The sequence below is a fragment of the Hevea brasiliensis genome, chromosome 10 (assembly GCF_030052815.1).
Source record: "Hevea brasiliensis isolate MT/VB/25A 57/8 chromosome 10, ASM3005281v1, whole genome shotgun sequence".
NCBI lineage: Eukaryota > Viridiplantae > Streptophyta > Magnoliopsida > Malpighiales > Euphorbiaceae > Hevea > Hevea brasiliensis.
The window spans coordinates 100,277,489-100,298,415 of record NC_079502.1 but is presented as its reverse complement, the minus strand read 5'-3'; the positions used below and the strand labels follow the sequence as shown (position 1 = coordinate 100,298,415).

General features: G+C 29.2%; 2 protein-coding genes across 2 annotated transcripts; one reads left to right on the top strand and one right to left on the bottom strand.

Moving 5' to 3' along the window:
• Positions 1–11,440: 11,440 nt before the first annotated feature.
• LOC131169570 (NADH dehydrogenase [ubiquinone] 1 beta subcomplex subunit 9-like) lies at positions 11,441–11,869 on the bottom strand. The gene has a single exon (XM_058128756.1). It carries the CDS (start codon positions 11,732–11,734, stop codon positions 11,441–11,443), a length of 294 nt encoding a protein of 97 aa, XP_057984739.1. The 5' UTR covers positions 11,735–11,869.
• Positions 11,870–13,073: 1,204 nt separating this feature from the next.
• Positions 13,074–14,509, top strand: LOC131169569 (transcription factor bHLH18-like). The gene is made up of 4 exons (XM_058128755.1): positions 13,074–13,109; positions 13,250–13,891; positions 13,972–14,343; positions 14,435–14,509. Exons 1-4 carry the CDS (start codon positions 13,074–13,076, stop codon positions 14,507–14,509), a joined length of 1,125 nt encoding a protein of 374 aa, XP_057984738.1.
• Positions 14,510–20,927: the final 6,418 nt, after the last annotated feature.

The following is a 20,927-nucleotide window of genomic DNA, read 5'->3' as shown; positions in this document are numbered from 1 at the left end:
CAATGCTTTATCATAATAGAAGTATTAACCCAATAAGTAACAATGAAATACAAAATGTTTGTCCTTGGGTATAGCTAGTACCTTAAATATTTAATTAAGTAAATATTTTATTTATTATATTCAAAATTAAAAATAATACTGAAGAAGTTTTAATTATTTATTTAAAATAAAAATAATTTATTAAATATATAGATTAATGTATGGTAAGCGGCTAACACACAAAACTGAAAAAATTATGAGAAGTAGTGAGAAAATATAAGAGGAGATGCATAAATTATTGACTATATACATTTAATCATTATTAATAAACAAAATAAATATATTTCTCGAGTAAAATAAATCCAATTAATTAAGCGTATATAAATGAGTGACAATCTAAAAAAAAAGAAAAAAAAATTGTGTTATTATTATTATATAGAAAAGTCAATAAACACTTATATTAGGAAAAAAAAGTCTAGCGATTTAATTTTTCAATTTTTAGTTTAATTAAAATTTTAGATTATTAGAATTTTACATAAAAAGATTTGTAATGGAAAATTTACTTTTTATTTTAATGATTATTATCTTAACATTGTAACAATTTGTTTACCTTTAAAATTTTAACACATGAAAGAATAGCCTATATGCAAATAAGCTTTCTTACCTTCTAATTCTTCACTTCAAAACTTAATTACCTTAAATGTGAAATAATCATTAAAGCAACAATGCAATATAAAACAAAGGAGGGTGAAAACAATTAGAATCTATTAAATCAAAATCAGGAAATAAATAACCAAATGTAATAGCAAACAAGAGAAGAATAATAAAATCATCATTACGATATAACCCCTATTTTGCCATGGAATATGCAACAAAATTAACTTCTCATGGGATTTTGTCTTGTTAGCCATATTGAAAAATGCCAATGTTCTCTTCATTGAGAATATCTTCGTCTTTGGTTTTTTCCAATTTCCACACACATCTTCTCCTCTGTACGCATTACATTGGAAATGCATGCTTAGCATCTATCCATATACACTACAAGAAAAAAGGGAATTTGAAACCGAAAAATCGGTTTTAAATCAATGAAAATCGGTTTCTAATTTCAATTAGAAATCGATTTGAAACCGAAATATTCGGTTTACAATCTGCTGGTTTCTAAATAAATTAAAAACGGATTATGAAATCCGTTTCAAATTCTGAAACCATTTTAAAACAGATATTTCCGTTTTAAAATTAGAAACCGAATTAATTTGGTTTCTAAATCTGTTTCAAGTTAGAAACTGACACTTTTTGGTTTCTATTGACTTGAACTTTCAATAGACACTTTTTGGTTTCTAATTTCTATTGCCTGCTCCTAATACTAGCAATGAACTTTCTAATTTCCTTTTTCTTTCCACAATTAGTCACATATTTGGGTGATATCGAATGGAGGAAAACCCAGGATGGAAAACCCGATGATTGAGGGATATCTCAGATGAGGAACGTCATTGGGTGATTTCGGTGACAAATCTAGTGGAGGAAAGGTGGTCACAAGTCTAGTTAGGGTAAAGGGGCTTTATGGAGAAGGAGTAAGAGGAGATGAAGAGGATTTTGTAGGGCCTAATGGAGGCAGAAAAGGAGAGGATAGCAATAAGAATTGACAAGAGAAGAAGGCACTTTGGTTCTGGTGAAGCCATTGAAATAAAGGAGAACGCCAAAACGAGAGTGAGCTTGCTTAGAATCAGAAAACCTAGAGGGAAATCTAAATTCCACAAATAAAAGATAGATTAAGTTTGAAACCGAAAGTAATCGGTTTCTAAATATAATTGGACAACCCCTTAATTTTTGAAATTGAAAGTAATTAATTTTTAAATATAAATAAAGGAATTAGAAACCGATAAAAATCGGTTTCTAATTTAACTTTAAAATATACAGTATGTAAATTTTGAAACCGAAAGCTATCTGTTTCTAAGTGTAAATTAAGAAATTAGAAACTGACATGAATCGGTTTCTATTTTAACTTTAAAATTTAATAAATAAAATAGAATTATATTAATTTTGAAATCGATATAAATCGGTTTCTAAATATATTTTAATTTTTGAAACCGAAAGTAATCAGTTTCTAAATTTAACTTCTAGAACTAGTTTTGGGCCTTCAAAATAGAAACGGAAAATGATTCGGTTTCAGATTTCGGTTTGTAATCGATTTCTAAACCGATATTAAATTTGCTGCCAAATCAAGCCGCGCAATTTAAAAACCGATATGCATCCGTTTCAAAATTCAGTTTCAAATCGGTTTCTAATCAGTTTCTGATATATTTAATCTATTCTTCTCAATTTCCGTTTCAAAATCCGTTTCAAATTACAAACCGACATAAATCCGTTTCTAAATTCGGTTTTTGTTTCGATATTTTTTTGTAGTGATATATCATCATCAAGCTTATTGACTTCAAAAGAAAGACTTCAGATATCATTTGAATGAATGGATGAGAATGTTACTAAGCATACCTTACCTGAGGTTTCAAAGTGAGAAAATCATTGTCAATTCTGTTCATGAGAATAAGAACATTTCCAAATGATTCTTCCTGAAATAGTTGTGACCAAAAAAAAATCTTTCATAAGCATCAAAGACAGTGCCTTGAGAAGTCCTCATCAAATATATATACATTACTACATAATGGATCTAAGGTAATAGTAAAAAACTACTACCTTACATGCTTAAACCGTAGCCAAAAGTTATTGGCGATGGTTTGAAAATTATTGCTTCTATCTTCGTTGCCATAGCATAGGGCAGCGGTTTAATCATATTTTCCAAATGGACAAAAACCTACTTTGAATAACTATATATCATTATTATTTTAATAGTTTTAGTAGCAATTTTGTTAAATATTTTACATAATTTATCAATCAATTTGTAACGATTTTAAATTGTTACAAAACTATTGTCTTATATATATAAAGGCAATAATTATAAATTACTACAAAACAACCATTGCCTTAAATCTAAAATACAATAGTGTGTGTATATATATATATAAATTAAAATTAAATTTAATTAATTTTAATTATAAGAATGCTAAAATAATAACATAACTTTTCTAAATTTCTTTTTTCAACATCTAAAATGATATTTTTTTTCCTAAAAAAATGGTTTGGGCCATCTAACTTCAATACCAAATATGCATTTAGTGTCTTATGTTATAACCAACTACTTTCTTCAAAACTAAATTTCTTGAACAACATCTAAAGTGATTTTTTTTCCTAAAAAAATAGTTTTGGCCTTCTAACTTCAATGCCAAACATGCATTTAGTGTCTTATGTTATAACCAAGTACTTTCTCATGTTATACACTTGGTTTAAGTTTTTCAGAACCAAATGATACTGTGGTGCATTTTCTCACTAACCAAATTAAGTCAGATAGGACAATGTGGGAGGCTTCAAGTGGTCTTGGGTGTTACTGAGCTGCATTTTATCTCTTTTGCTTGCTAAGGTTGTGTGTTTTGGTATCTCTACGTCTGCTTAGCTTTGCTATTAAGCTTGATTCAGGTGGTTTTTGGCTGTTCTTGCTGAGGTTTTGTCTTATTCCAGTCTGGCCTGGCTTTGTGGTTGGTTTATTACATTTTTTATGCTAGTTTCGTCTCTCCTAGGTTTTCTTTTTTTGTCAATTGGTCTTGTTTCCTCTTGGAGAATCTTGATTCAAAACATGTATCTTTTTGGATCCAAATTGCCCTCGAGTTTGCTTATTTAGTTTTGTATTCACTTATGATGGGAGTGTTCGTTCTAATTTCAAGCACATCAGTTTGGGTTTATAGGAGATGTTCCACTCTGGGCTGGTAAAGTTTTTGTTGTCTCAAGTGTTGGATTCATGGTTCTCCTTCCCTTATCATCTTTCGCCTCTATCCTCGCATATCCGTTTCAGGAGCAATCTCACTGGCGTAGCAGGGTTTCAATAAACAATCTGAATTCATTTTTTTGCCTGCTATTGTTAGTATCTAAATACCTAGCTTTTGGTTAACATGGTTTTGGGCTTTTGCTTCATCTTAGTCAGGCTCATTATCTTTCGGCTTGTTCACGTTATGTTTAATTTATGTATCGTGTATCCTTCGAAATTTCTTTATTCTAATAAATTTGCTTAAATATTTAATTTATCAATATAGTCCATATATGTGATACTTTTTTTTTTCTCTTTTCTTTTGAGACGAATTTAGAATGATTTTATTAGCTAGGATCAAATTCAAACATATAGTTCTCTTATTAAAAATATAAATAATAGCAATTCATAATCTTTATATATCTAACAATGGTATATATAATTAAATTTAAATATTGTAATATAATAATTGTATATAAACATATTTATATACTATTTTTTTTGACAAACAAGAACTTTAAATTTATATAAAAATTAAAATTAATTTAAATAATAAAAATAAGATAATTATAAATAATATAAATAATAAAGAGCATTTTTGAAAAATCCTAATCTTTCCCCTCTTTCATATATATATATATATATATATATATATATATATATATATATATATAATTATAATTATATAAAATATAGATTATATTTAATTGTATTTTTTTATTTTTCTCTTATTAATTTTTTATTTTAGTTAATTACCTCTTATAAAATTTTATATTTAATGAAGTTATAATATAAGTAGATCAAGAATTTTAAATTTATTTAAATATTAAATTAAAGAAAATAATTTAAAAAATGGAGAGCATTTTTGACAAATCCAATGTTTTCCCCTCCCCTCCTCCTGCCTCCCCACAGTATGTGTAATATAGATAAGTTAAGACAATTATTCTCATAATCTACTTAAATGAACCCATGGACCGGAAAAAAGAGTTTGAATCCATAGGGCGGAGGTCAAAGAGAAACCAAACTCGGGTAAATAAGCCACCACACGCAATACAAGTTATCAGCCTGAATCCAGTTTACCTACATAGGAAAAGAATTGAAAAAGGGAAGAGTTTTCGAAAAAGAAGCCAGACCAAAATGAAATAATTTTTGTGAAGGAGGTGATGAATCTATTTGAAAATGATATGGACTGATTCTTGAGCTAGATCAATATGGTTGCTTGGTTGGTGGGCAAAGGAGTTAGCTGAAGAAATGCCTTATGATCCTAGATAATTGTGTGGAGTTCCTTCTTGAATTCTTCATCATTTGCTATTCAAAATATATAATTTAAAAAATATAGCCCTTGGTACGTGTTCCTATAATTAGTTTCGCCAGAAGATGATAAAAGTAAGTAATTAAGAGCTTCTTCTACATTTCTTTCCTGCAAAGAAAACCTCTGCAGATATTATTCTCAATCAACCTTTATATAATTGTGAGAATCATTTCGGCTTCGTTTAGAAAAAAATTATTTGTAAGAAAAAAGAATTCAATTTAATTCCCACATAGTTATATTATTTTTAAAATAATTTTTCTTTCTTTTAAATAAAATTTTTTTAAATTATATAAAAGAATTTAATTTTTTCTCTATTAAATTTATAAATATAAAACTGATAAAAAAATAAATTAATTAAATTGAATTCTTATAAAATCATAATTTTCAAACAGAATTTCAAATTTGATAGTAAAAAAATATGTGGGTTCGGATGATAAATTGGAATATAGGTTTGAGGGAAGACAATGTGTCTTATTCTACTTGTGGGTTAGTTTACACTTTCTTTACTAATTAAGAAACATCATATAGCTAATTTAAAAAAAAAAAAAAAATCATGTAGCTCAAGCCTCCTCCTCCTAATTTGCCACAAAATCGAATAATATTTAGATATCCCCATTTGCTTTAGATCTCTTGGAGTTACTTGTTTGTATCAAAATTTAATTGGCAATTAGGATTAATAATTGGATTAATTCTATCGGTTACAAATAAGATTAGTCTTTCTTTATTGGCCTTCAAAAGATCTATATCTTTGTATGCTTGTTTTAATTTTAGCTTATCATTTTAATTTTGTTACTTTAGCCAAAAATTAGAATTGGAAACATTTTTTGGTTAATTTAATATGAATTTTTTTATTATGCTTTTTTAATGTGTTGTTTTTTCTTAAATCTTCTTAATCACAATATATCTATCATTTAGTCTTTAATTTTCACTTTTTTTTAGTAGAAAATTAAATAAGTAATTGAATCAGAATCTGTCGAATGAATAATATATTTTCAATTACTCAATCAAATTAGGATAGGCTCTAATTTTCTCCTTAAAGTGGAATCAAGACAGGATAGGCTCTAATTTTCACCTTAAAGTGGAATCAAGACACTAATTAGTTAAAGGGAAGAAAATTAAAGGGAAAAAAATTAAATGAAAAGAAAAAGAAATAATTTTGGTGGTTGGATGATACCCAACAACACTCCAAGAATTGCCACCTGAACGGATTCAGAGACCAAAATGGCTGCAAAAGACAAAAGAGTTCCGAGCCCTTCAATGAGTAACAAGTGCTGCTGTTCTTCCAGCAGTCCTAAATACAGCCAAAACCCATTCAACACTGCTCCATTATTCGTGCTGATTTAAGACGGTGATTGATTCATTTATTAGGTGTATTTGATAAGTGATTTGATTTGATTTTTTATTTTAATTATATTATTTTTTATTTAATTTAAAAATTAATATTATTAATATTTTTATTTTTTTATTTATAATTTTAAAATTTTTATTAGTATATTTTAATTTTATTAAAATATTTTTTATTTATAATATAAAATATAAAATATTTATTTATATATAAAATTTAAAATTAATTATAAATTTTTTTCTTTATCAATAATAATAATTATTTTATTATTTTATTTATATTTTTAAAGTTATTTAATTATTTTTTTAAAGCATTTAATTATTTTCTTTTTTTAAGAATAAAATAAATAATATAATATAATAAATTAATAATTATATATTTATTTTAATAATAAAATAAATGATATAATATATTAATTTAATAATTATATATTTAATTTAATAATAAAATAAATAATATAATAAATTTATAAATTTATATTTATTTCAATAATAAAATAAATTATATAACATATACTCTTATTAGTTATTTCACATATTAATAACAATAACTAAATATAATTTTATCAAACATTTAACATAGATGAACTGTCATCAATTATTCACTATTAATTATTAGCTAACAGTTATCAATTATACTCAATATTAATTATACTCAATAGTTAAATCAAGCAGGCCAAAAATTTTTGATAACCTTTCAAATCCCACTTTACCAAATATATTGGAGCCCAGCAAATATTTTAATTAATTATATTTTTTAAATTATCCATAGAATATGAATCTTAATTTTTTTTTTCTTGGGAGATATGAATCTTAAATTAATACTTAGTCAATTGCAACTAATTAATTTTAGCCGCTGCACATGATAAATCTGCTTATTTATCACAATTAATAATACTTGCATTACCCGACTCAAACCGTACATTTTTATACGCGCATTCAATGCGGATTACCACATGCCTCCATCTTCTTCCCACATGGCTCCATTTTATGGTATTTCATTTTATTTGGGTCTAACATATATATATATATATATATATATATATATCACATCATGCTTGGGAGTAAACTAACTAGAGCTGGCATGAGTTAGCTCGGGTGAATTTAAGTTTTAATTATTTCGAATTTGGAATTATTTAGATTTTTTTGGATAGATTTGAATTAAATTATCATGGGTCGTGGATTGATTGACATTATTCATCGAATTACTATATGGTAATGATTTCAATTAAATGCATGATCAATTTGTATTATATATGAGTCATTTTAGATTTATTTATTAGATTAATTTTTTATATTAAAATTAATTTAAATAAATAATTTTTAAATTATCGATTTGACCTTTAATTAAACTGTCAATTTTACAAATTACTCATACTTGAATCATTTTGAGTTTTATGCAAATAAAATGAATTATAAACTACTTTAAATTAAATAAATTTGAATAAGTTAGCTAATTATATTAAAATTTATTACCTCTATCATTCTACATTGATTTGAAAATGATGTATTTAAGCTATATATATGATTTGAGAAAACTTATTTTTTATGAGTTAACTTTTAGAGTTGAATTAAATTCGGTTCATTTTCTGTACGTGATATCAAAATGTATCATACTTTTATGTTAGATATTTGCTTGCAAATTTTACGCTTCAGATATTCATATCTGAACGTGAAGGGTGTGTTATTCACGTTAATTTAAGATGAGATATCTGAGCTATATATAAATATAACTTAATAAATCTTCTCATCTTAAATTAATTTTTAAGGTAAAATTATACTCAATTTATTTTCTCTACAACCTCTAAAACTAAACTATAGTTTCATATCTCTTTTGCTTTTTGTAAGGTAAAGGTTGACCATAAAAATTGGAAGGATTAATTGCTTTTCTTTTTAATGGATTTAATTAAAAGCATAAATATTGCACATAAATAATTAATTAGGAAGAGTAACTTATAAATTCTTCTTTGCTTTCATAACCCAATATTTAGTTTTGGGATTATAATAATGATTATGACAGTTTCAATGATTAGTTTTAGGCCTTCTAGAGATCATAGCTTGTCATTTCTTGCCATTAGTTTGACCATGAAGATTTAAGGTATTGATTTTATTAGGATTAAAAATAGTTATGAAGATTATGGAAATCTTGGTTAGTTGTGGCCGTATTAATTGTTATAATTAAACATTATCAATAAGTTTTCACAAATACATTATTTTCATATGTATGTGAATGGTTTTTTTTATAAAATATGTATTCACATTAATTTTTAATCAATATTAATTCCAATAAAATAGGATAGTTGTCCTACCAATTCGGAGTAGTCTAAGCAAGATTATAATTAATTTTAGGAGTTATTTAGTTCAGCTATTAGATGTAATATGTGATTAATAGGCATTCAAATAGCTGAATCAATATATTCAGTAAACCTTTGAAAACATGATTAATAATCGATAGACAACTGAAATGTATCATGATAGCTACAGTTTCTATTAGCTTTAAAGTAAGAGTTGTTTGTGAACTATTGTGTATTTTTTTATTATTTAACAAAAATGAACTCTATTAATTTTATCTCTAATTTTAATTTATTATGTAAAAAAAATTTTTAATCCCTTCTTTATGCACTTTTCATATGTTCGTACGATATATTTATTTTAATAGTTTAATAAATTATATAATATAATAAATTAATAATTCTATCTATATATATATATATATATATATATATATATATATATATATATAGCAAACAGTTAAATAAAGTTTATCAAACACTTAGCATATATCAACTACTATTAACTATCAGTCACCAATCATTAGCTAACATAAACAGCCAGCTATATCCAATAATTAAAACAAACAGACTCTTAATATTCCATGTAAAACAAACAAAAAAAAATTAGGGCAGAACTATATTATGATTTGGGAGGCTAAAATTTTTTAAAATTACATTTTTACTCATAAATTTTAATATATATTTTTTAAAAATTATTGTTTGCTCTCCCTAAAATTTTTAAAATTAAAATTTCACCTATAAATTCTAGTATTATTGTTCGATCCTCCAATATTTTTATATTTATTTTCACCTCTGCACTTCTTTGTCAAAAGTGACATGATTTTACAAAAATTTAAGTCATTTTGTGAAGTTTTTTTTTATTAAATATCTAAAGCATTTTTCCTCAAGTTATATTTATTTCTTTGTAAATAAAAACGAAATATGAAAATAAATGCATTTATTTCACTTATCAATTATTTCAAACAATATAATTTAAAGATCAAACAAATGAATTTTTTACAAATTCATTTAAATTGAATTCTATCCATCATAAGAATTCTAAATTGGGTGATAAACTTCTTCATATTTTGATCTGTCTTACCTTGATTAGCGAAGGAAGCTAAGGAAAGCGAGTATGTAAACTCAGTGAAGCAAAGAAGTGTGTTTCTGCATCTTTAAGCGTTGCTTGAGATGAGAAATTATTAATTATAACATATATGTTTTTCCATGTGAATGTCATCTTCTTTGGAATTGATAGTTATTCCTTTTCTTTGGCTCAACGTTTATATATGGTAAGACTAAAGAGACAAACATAGCCTTCTACGGCACGTATCAAGTTGAGTTTAACTATCCCTATTCATACGTACTTTCTTCATAGTCTTAAATCAATAAACTATCAAGGAAATTAATGTGGTAAGCCGTTGCTATCGATATCGATAGGGTGTAAACAATCAAGACGAGTTGAATTTTGAAGAACTCAGATTTGGTTCATCAAAATTTTTTCAGTTTGAACTCAATTTGTATTGAATTTAAGTCAAATATCTAAAAGTTCAAACTTGACTCATTTAAAAAATGAACTCTAAACGAGCCGAGCCAAACTAAATTGTTTATCGAACTGAGTCTTGGGCAATTTGTGAGTAACTTGACTCATTTATTGAGTGAGTTTTAGATTTAGGATTATGGAGTTCAAACTACATAATTTTGATTAGTTCACATATAAAAAAAAATAATTTTCATAAAAAGTTAAATTTAAATTACAAATAGCTATTAATTATATCATAATTTTAAAAAATATATTATTTTTAGAATATTCATAAAATAAAATAATAAATTTATAATATAATAAAATAAAATAATAAATATAAATATTTTTATAAATGAGTCTATTCACGAGTCGACTTGTGAGCTTATAAACGAGTCGAATACTACGAAGCTCAAACTCGACTCATTTTTTAAATGAGTTAAACTGAGCTAATCTTTTATTAAATCGAGCATCGAATAGCTCATAAGCAGCTTGATTCGCTTATAGCCCTACACACCGATTTCAGTTATTTTGAATTGTGAGTTATTTAAATTTTTTTTTTTGAATTTAGATTAAATTATTTTGAGTTAGACCTTAATTTAATATTAAATCACTACATATAAATAATTAACTTTAAGTCAATTTAATATTACACATACCGTGTTGCAATGTACATAACTTGCCCATAAACATACTGAGAAAAATATCGCCAAATTCACACTAGGATATAGCTTGCTTGTGATGGCCAACCAGCTCAAGTTGCCCTGACCTAATATGATAAGACTGCTTATTATATAAATTAATCTTTAATTTATTTTAAAAAAATGTCTTAATCTTTTACTTTAATTTATTATACACTATAAAAAAATTAATTTTGCAACAAATTTCATTAAAATTTCATTCATAATACTATTTTTTGTAATCAAAGAAAATAAAATTTTCATAACATCCTTCTTCAGAGAAAAACAAAATGCATAGCATCTCATATTGTCTATCATTTGTCTTCGTTCAATAAATACATGCAATATGCTAGAATTTGCTCGTTATCTTCTGCAGCAATCATGGATGATGGATCATCTCAATCTTTATTTATTGTTATGGAAAAAAGATGGAGATTTAATCATTATCTTCTCATCACAGTCATACAATAGCTCAATTTAAAAAGGTGCAGTGTTTCGAGTAAACTTGCTACCACCAAGAGCCCAAAGAACAATATAAGGATCAAGGCGCCGCCACTTATTATACTGCTCACCTTCTGCAATCATTCTATCAATTACGTCCACATGCTTGTTGGTGTTGAACTTCTCACGAAGTTTTGAGGCATCTTGATAGAAGAGGTGACAGTGTACGGCCCAATTGAGAGTGCCTTTGATAGCTTGGCTATAGAGGATCTGAACCCTCTCCTTTTGCGTTGCTTTCCTCACTAGGTACGCCGTAGTTGACACACCCATCTTCCAGCATCCACAATTGATGCCCAGAGATCAGAACAATATGCTACACTACTTATAAGCAGGCCATCAGCAATTCCTCTCCCGCAAGTCCAATTGAATCATGGGTGCAGAAGAAGCAACAGCAAAAATAACAGAATGAAGTGTGTTTTTAACGTTGGTTAATCTCATGTTAAAGCGTTATGAAAATTAGATTTAATTGGACTAAAATTGAAATAAAAGAGATTTTATTGATTTAAATTTAGGAGTTAAAGGTTCAATTAACTCTAACTTTTGTTAAAGGGATCAATTAACAAGTAGAGCATATTTCAGGGACTAAAATGAATTTTTGGTCAGAAAGGAAATTACAGTGATAGAAGTGAATTTAAAAAAAAAAAAATTGTAGCGAGGACATTATGATGCCGATTGCCAGTGACCCGTCTGAAACCATAAACGAGGAATGGTAGGCAGATCATACCTGATCTAAGTCATGGGAACTAAAGTGACTTATGATGATTGGCCCTTTCTATATTGTATATAGGATGTCTTATAAGGAAACTAATTGAAAATAAATATATGAAAGGTAACACCCAAAAAATAATTAATTAACGGCATTGAAAATTACGAAATATATAAAGGCATTGAAGCTTCACATCATGAGCCCACCAATTTTTAATTGGGACTAGAAGACAAAAATGCAATGATTTTGGGTTTATGGGCATTATAGGGTTCGCGGACTTGGACAGGAAATATAATCTTTGTTTTCTAATTCCTGTGGAATCGAAATCTCTTGCGATATCAAATTGGGTCTTTGTTTAAGATAAATAATCCATTATTCCACCTCACGTCAACAAATAATGAGAGAGAGAGAGAGCCAACCTAAGCCTCCATTTGAATAGTTGCATATGATGAAGACAAAATTTTCACACGTGGGTAGGAGAGGAATTCATGGATCCACACGACTATAAGAGTACCATGCCCAGCATCTTCTTTTAGGGCACTTGCAAAGTCAATAACCAGTCACTTGAAGTTGCAATAACAGGTAAGCTTCTTCTCTTCTAACAGCAAGAGCCATGGAAGTTTTAGATGCATCTTCTCTTATATTTTTGAAACAAATTTTCTTTATAAATTAGACTAGGATCTGATTTTTTATAGAAATTAATGTTCCCCTCCCTCTCTCCCCCTCCTATTTTCAGATATTATAGATTTTTTTTCCCCATGTTATTGGAACCTAGCTTCCTCAGGGCTTGATTATAAAAAATTCTTTATGGTATTAGGGCTTCATTTATCTAACCCTTTGCTTTAATCATGCACAGTTTCTGCTTCTGTCGTTCTTGAACCCCTGAGAATATAAGCTGCACTTATGGATATAGCACCGTCTAGATGGTTTACCGAGCAGGTATAAATATGTGGAATATGATTATTTTTCCAATTTTGAAATAAAATTCTATATATTCTTAATAACTTTCTTGCAAAGAATCATGGATCTTTTTAAAAAGAGGTCATTTCTGAGACTACTTGTTGATTACATATGTACAGGAGTTGGATGATTACAACTTGATCCATGAATACAATATCAACTATCTTGATGTGTTGACCACACAAAACTTGGCAACTGCACTGGGAGAAAACCTCCATTCATCTTTCTCTTCTGAGAGCTACTCCTCCTACCCTCCTTTCCATACTAAAAACACCACCACAGCCACAGCTAACGCTACAACTTTAAGCGGTTCCTCTATTGAAACATCTCAAACCAGCTCTGAGAGACCCAATAAACTGCACAAGACCAACAGCTGGAACTCGAGCATGATCACCACCGAGCACAAATCACCAAGACCTTCTAATACCCCTCAAATTCTTTCTTTTGAGTCCTCATCAGTTTCAGCTCCTGCGAATTCCCAGCAGTTTTTCATGAATTTGGATTCCACTACTGTGAAGCCCAAGGATGAGGCTGCATCTCCAAGAAATATGCACTTCCAGCCTTTGATTTCAAAGGTCGCCCCTATTGGGAACCAAAATTATGAAATAAAGGCTCGCCAAGGAACTACTAATAAGAGGCCTTACTCGATGACCAGAACTCCTTCACATGCTCAAGATCATATTCTGGCCGAGAGAAAGCGGAGAGAGAAGCTTAGCCAGAGGTTCATAGCTCTTTCAGCCATTGTTCCGGGCCTAAAGAAGGTATTACTCTATTCTTCTTCATAGATGGCGCAATCCTCCTCCATTGAACCATTTTCTAATGTTTTTCATATACTCTATAGATGGACAAAGCTTCGGTCCTTGGAGATGCTATCAAATATATGAAACAACTTCAAGAACGAGTGAAAGTACTCGAGGAACAGACCAAGAAGAGAACCGTGGAATCAGTCGTTCTCGTGAAGAAGTCTCAGCTTTCTGCTGATGACGACTCTTCTTCTTGTGATGAGAACTCCGATGGAGGCTCCGATTCAGCACTTCCAGAGATTGAAGCGAGAGTTTCAGATAAGGATGTATTGATTCGAATCCATTGCGATAAACAGCAAGGAATTGTTCCAAAAATACTAGATGAAGTAGAGAATCTCAACTTATCTATCATTAACAGCAGTGTCTTGCCTTTTGGAAATTCCACCCTTGATATTACCATCATCGCTCAGGTAATTTAAGTTAAATCTCATATATCGAAAGTTTTCAAACTAATCATTATTTAGTTGAGTACCCATCCAATCAATGTCCATAAATTTGCAGATGGAAGCTGAAATCTCCATGGTAGTGAAGGATCTTGTGAAAAACCTGAGAGTGGCTTTTTTGAAGTTCATGTAGACCACGTTCAGTTTCTGCATTGCTCATCTGTACATCCATAATCAAGACTATTTTGCTAAAGTGAGAACTTTAGTTATTGTTTTCTCTTCTTTTGACCCTTCTAAGAGAGACATAAGCCTGGAAACCTCTCCTCGTCCTCTTCTCCTTTTATTCTTCTTCTCTTGCTGTGAGGGTTCATATCCTGTAGATTTCTCTCTCTTTCTCTCTCTCTCTCTCTCTCTCTCTCTCTCTCTCTCTCTCGTTTTTGCGTGGTTGACTTATTGACCATGTTCATTACCCAAAAGCTGTGAAAAGAATCACCATGGCCATAAAATATCAGGTTTTTTGAAGGCTAATGTCCATGTATCCCCTCTCTTTTCCACCTCGCGCTTAATTTCTCAGAGAACCCAAGTATCTTGAAAACTGAAGGGCACTTTGTTTAAGAAACTGTGGTTCATTTTCTTGTATTTTTAGGGTCTCTTTGTTTCGTGATCTGCAAAGCTACCTGTTTTTTAGCTGGATTTTTTTTTTCCAACTTTTCCTTTGTATAATTAACCTGCAGTGAGATTGAATTATATTATGTAATAAAAATATGAAATTATATTATGTAATAAAAATATGACTTTCTGAGATTATCCTTTGTCATTGATTAATTCTTTATTATTCTGTTCTGCATGCTTAATCTATATATTTTTTGATTTATATGGCTGGCCAACTGCTTCATATAGATCCATCAAGAACATGATCGATGCACGTGTGCTAACGTTATTTACATATATAGATTTCTGGTACTTATTAGGCTAAATTTAATTAATATTATTGTTTCAGGTGATCGCTTAGGTTTATGAACTACATGTGCTCAATTGGTGCATACAACTGGAGCATTTATCATTAAATCCATTCATTGCTTCCGGATTTATTTCTTATTCCTCATCTCCAGTTTTATTTATATATGTCTCATTTATTTATATGTGTTTCATTGGTGTCTAAAAGAAGTTTCTATATTAAGAGCCTAAATTTAAGCAAGCATTTCTCGATTAATAAATAGATTATTATCACAGCTTAGAAATATACTTTGCTCCACCAAAAAGGAGAATTTTCAATTTTGTGAATAAACTTATCAAATCACTATGCCTTCTTGTTTTAGACAATCATCATCACCTTCCTATCATAATATATCTTCTAGTGCTTGGATTGGATAAGCAATCCCTCCTCTTTCTCTAGAAAATCAATACCACGGATTAAGGGTGTTCAGTTCTAGTTTAGTTTATGATTTGCCTAGGAACCGAAATTGGAACCGAATTAAAACTGAAATAATAAATAACCGAACCAGAACCATACCGAAATTTCGAAATTTCGGTATGGTTCTAGTTCGGTTATTTATTATTTCAGTTTTAATTCGGTACAGTTCTCGATTCTTCGGTTCCGGTTCAGTTCAGTACGATTTAAGTTCGGTTCTCGATTCTTAAAATAATTTTATGTAATTATTTTCTTAAAAAGTCATACTTGAATTAGCATTTAAGTTTTGAATTGAGTTATTAATATATAATATATCATATAATATATCTTTTAGCTATACCTAAATTATATAATCTTTAATTATAGGGTGCATATATAACTTATGATTAAATATATTATATAATATAACAGTATATCATATAATATATATTTTAACTATTTATTAATCATATAATATTTAACTATAAGATACAAATATAACTAAGAATTAATATAAATATATATATTAATATAAGATTATAGTATATTTATAATTAAGAATGATAAGGTAATTTAATATATTTATAACTGAAATTATTAAAAACATATGGAAAAATGAAATGTAATATTAAGTTATATTTAGTTCATAATTATATATACATATATAAGTATATTTAATTATATTGAAAGTATATAACACATCTAGAAAAACATAGAAAAATATATACATAAATTCAGTTCTCGGTTTGGTACCGATTTCAGTTTGATTTTGGTACGGTTCTGGTTCGGTTCTTAGTGAAAAACCAGAATTGAACTAAAATATCAAAATAAATTCGGTATGATATGGTTCCTGTCAATTCGATATGGTTCTTATGACCCCCCTCACCTGTCTACAGTGTAGCCGAGCGATGAGTGCCACATTCGATGTCGGAGCACCCTATCTTGTTTTATCATATCTATTGTAAACTTTTGATGTCATTTAAAATATGTATTCTATGTGTAATTTTTTTTTATATCTTATTTCTGTGGAGACCTGGACAGAGCCTCCCCTGTTTTATTAGCATCTGGTGGGTTTCCACCAATCACCTGTTAATATGTTCATATTTATCTCACACATTTCCATATCTATTCTCTTTTATCATATCATTCATAACTATTTATGAGATCTCAAAATGAAGTATCATCTATTGCATTCATATGGAAATTCATAGATAATAAATTACAAGTTTTCATTTCAATCTCAAGTTTAATTACAAGTCCAAAATGAAATACATCATGACTAGACATAATGAACCAAAATACTAGTCTATACATGGGCCCTACCAAAATACAAAAGACTGGTGAGGTGACTCTGGTCGGTGGCAGATCTGGTTGGAACTCTGTCCAAACACTATTGTGGCGGCTGCTGCTCTTCAGTACCTACGCGATGGAAAACCAATGCCCTAAGCATAACGCATAATTTATAATAACAATAATTAAACAATTGAATTTATATCTGTAAATCATAATTTCTAGGTCTTTTACATTTTTATTGCTCTTTGAAAATAATTAACATTATCGAAATCTTTTATGATTACTTATTGTATTTTAAGTCTCAATTAATTTTTATCAGTATTCAAGAAACCTATAACAAATTATAAAAGCTGGATGCACGGGTGTATACTGGTTAGACGACCATATGTCTGTCCAGTATACGTCTGTCAGGCATGAGGCCAGCTATCGGGCATGAGACCCATTGTCAGGCTTGTAAAGTCAGAAATAAAGTTAGGCACAATAACCAATGGGTAGGCATATAGCCTGTAGAACAATCATATCAGACATATATTGTCAGTTCATGATTTGCTCTGTAAGCAGTACTGCTATCTGTGGTCCCTAATTGGTATACCAATCAATCCAACTATATACATATAAGCCTAGGCATACTTTGGGCAAATTAGTACTATTAAGCACTTATAGTTTTATTATTTCATGCTATGTACTATTAAGGGTTCATAACATATTTTTATTTCATATATGATGGAAACATAGTTTTCAAGTGTATTTTCCTATGACTTATGTGTTTAGCACACCATTTAGATAAATTTACATTTTATGTATCAACTAATTTCATGTCACCTTATAGTGGGAAAGTAGGTCCTACATACCTATTTCATGTAATTTAGCATGTAGAGACTTATTAGAGATAAGTTCTTACTAAAAACAATTTAATTCAAGAACCTTTCTTTAGGTTCAGTTTCACTATTTTGACTTTACGTATCACGTTGAGCAATTACACATTATTACTTATTTTTTTGAAATGTATATATCACTTTATAGTGGGAAAATAGGTCCCACATACCCTTTCATGTGGTTTAGTGTTTAATGGCTTGTTAAGGTTAAATTCCTACCATAAGATAATTTATCTCATGGACCTTTCTTTAGTTTTAGTTTTTGTGTTTTACTTTTACCTATCCATATTATCAGTTTGTAGCCACTGTTTGGCCACACTTTCTTCATGGAAATTGTTCCTCTATGTCTTATCTTTATTTTCCCTTTTGAATCATATCAATTTGGTTTTTAAAACTCAAGTTATGGTCGGATAATCATAACTGACTCATTCCCAGATTCTGGTTCTTTAACTAGGTAGCTTTTGGACTTAAATTTTACCTAATTAATAGAATAAGTTGCAGTCACTTTTAGCATGGTGATCTTCATAAAAATTGTTGCCCTATTTTTTATGATCATTGATAAATTTGTATCACAATTTTTCAAATTTTGTGGAATTATTTATGGCCAATTAATCGACTGGTTCATGTACCTGTACAACAGGCTCATTTCAGATGTGATTGCAAGTCACTTTTTGAGATTCTTAAATTCATAATTTGAGGACGATTTCTAAAATAAAGTTGTAGCCCTGTTTCTCAGGTTTCTGGAAAGGTATGATGAGTATCAATTAGATTTTTATAGTGGGAGTTATGACTAAAAGACTGTTCTGGGGTCAATTGAAGTTGGTCAGATTGTAGGTTTTGATGCAGTGACTTATTCTAACTGTTTGACCTAGTTCTCTTATTTTCTGGGTTTTGGTCAAAACACCAATTTTGTAGGTCTGTGTCTTATGGACATTTTGCCACTAGTTTCATTACATTTGAGTTCTTGTAGACCAAGTTATGATCATTTTTCTAAAACTGGTCGGATAAGTTTATGTCCAGCAATTTCTGGACAACCTAATTTTGGACAGTTTTATGACCCAACTTGGGCCAGCAATTTGGTTTAGTTTTTGGTATTTCTGGGTTTAGTAGTCTTCATGAAAATTGTAGCCCTATACCTAAGCTTTCTAATAGTATCAAATTCAGGTCATTTTGACCAGTGTAGAGGGAGTTATGACCAAATGAACATGTACTGTTCATTTGGTCATTTCTGGGTTTGATGCAGGGTAATCTGGATTTGGATAGTATTTAGGTCAAGTTTTGGATAGAATTTAGGCATGGTTTCTTCATAGAAATGAGCTATTTTGGGTCTAGTTTCACCTCCAATTGGCCTCATACCAATTGGAGTCACATATTTTCAGTTATGGTTCAAAACTCATGCTGGACTTATTGAGTCCCAACCTGCAGAAAATTGACACTTCCAAAACTCAATCTCCTCCAACTTCCTTACTTCAATTTGCATGCAATACACTTCTATAAGTAACAATCTCATCCCAATTAGGTCAATTTCAAGCATTTACATAAAATCTCCAAGTCATGTACACAAACCCTAATTTTCAAGTTTCAAACTCAATCAATTCAATCCCTTTTCACTTCTCATACATATAATCATATCAATCATCATCTCTAAACTCATTTACATTATTTGAACACAACAAAGCCTAACACATTTCATGGCTACCAAAATTTGGGGACATCATGGGTTCATGAATTTCTTGTTAATTTCTTGAAATTCCCACTTATCTCAAGTCATTTTCAAGTATTAAAAGAAGAAGGAAGGGAAAAAAGCACTAACCTCTTGTGACCCAACTTGAAAATTTTTCAAAAACTTCAACTTTTCTTCTTCCTATGGGTATCTAGAGCTTCCTTATGATGTGGGCTAAATTTTTAATGAAGGGGACCATGGGTTTTGGTGGATGGATAGAGAGGAATTCAAGCTTGAAGCTTGAAAGAAAATGGTGGAAGAGGGAACCAATGTGCCGGCCAAAAAGAGAAAGAGAAGAGGAAGAAGAAGACTTGGTTGGTGGGGTTTGTCTTGTTGTGTCTATTTATATATATATTTTTATTGTGCTTTATTATTTTATTTTATGTCATAAGCTTTTTGTTTTCTTTTCTTTTCTTCTTCTTTCTCTTCTCATTTTCCTAATTAAATCCATAATTTTAACTTATGTTAATTATTTTATTTCCTAATTTTAATTTGACATTTAGGCCAAAATTCACTTCTATGGGTGAAATGACCAAAATGCACTTCATGGTGCTCATCGGATTATTTTTATTATTTTATACCAACTAATAAATTCTCTAAATTTTATTTTATTTCTCAAAATTATTTTTATATTTTTTTAATATTTATTTCATTAATTTATGTCTCCTCACTATAGTTTAAGTGTAGTTTCAGACATCCTGACTGTCCGAACAGACATTAATCGTCGGAACAGTAAAATGTATAAACTACCTATGGTGAGAGCGTTATAGTTCTTCTGTTCGGTTCGGTTCCCAAGAATCATACACAACCCTACCATGGATTCTTAAGGATATTTTTAATTTTCTGCCACTTGGTAAACCAAGTTCTAAGAGCATTAATTGGAAGGGTATTAGACTCCAATAATTCAGAAGTAGTATTTTCAAAGGCACTTCCTTGAATCACTCTATATATGCAATTAATGTGGTGGATTGCAAATGGAGCCAATATACCCTGGAGCAGAGATTGTGGAATGCTTTACTTGATACTGACTCTTTTGATTGAATTGAGATCATCACATTTTGAAATTTGTCATCTGCATTGGCAAAGCAAGCAGTAGGAAGAAGTGTGGACCTTTTGCCCCCCCTCTATTATGATCCTCAATGGTTTATACTTTATCTATCCTTCATTTTCTTTCATGTAATTGCTCTTATTGATTTTTGTTCATTGCTTGTTTTAATTGTATTTTTTAGTTATAACATAGCATATAGGAGTCTATTGATTATAATTAAAAAGGATATAATAGTATTTTTCAGGTTTTAATTATATTTATCAAAATTGTATTAATTAAAAT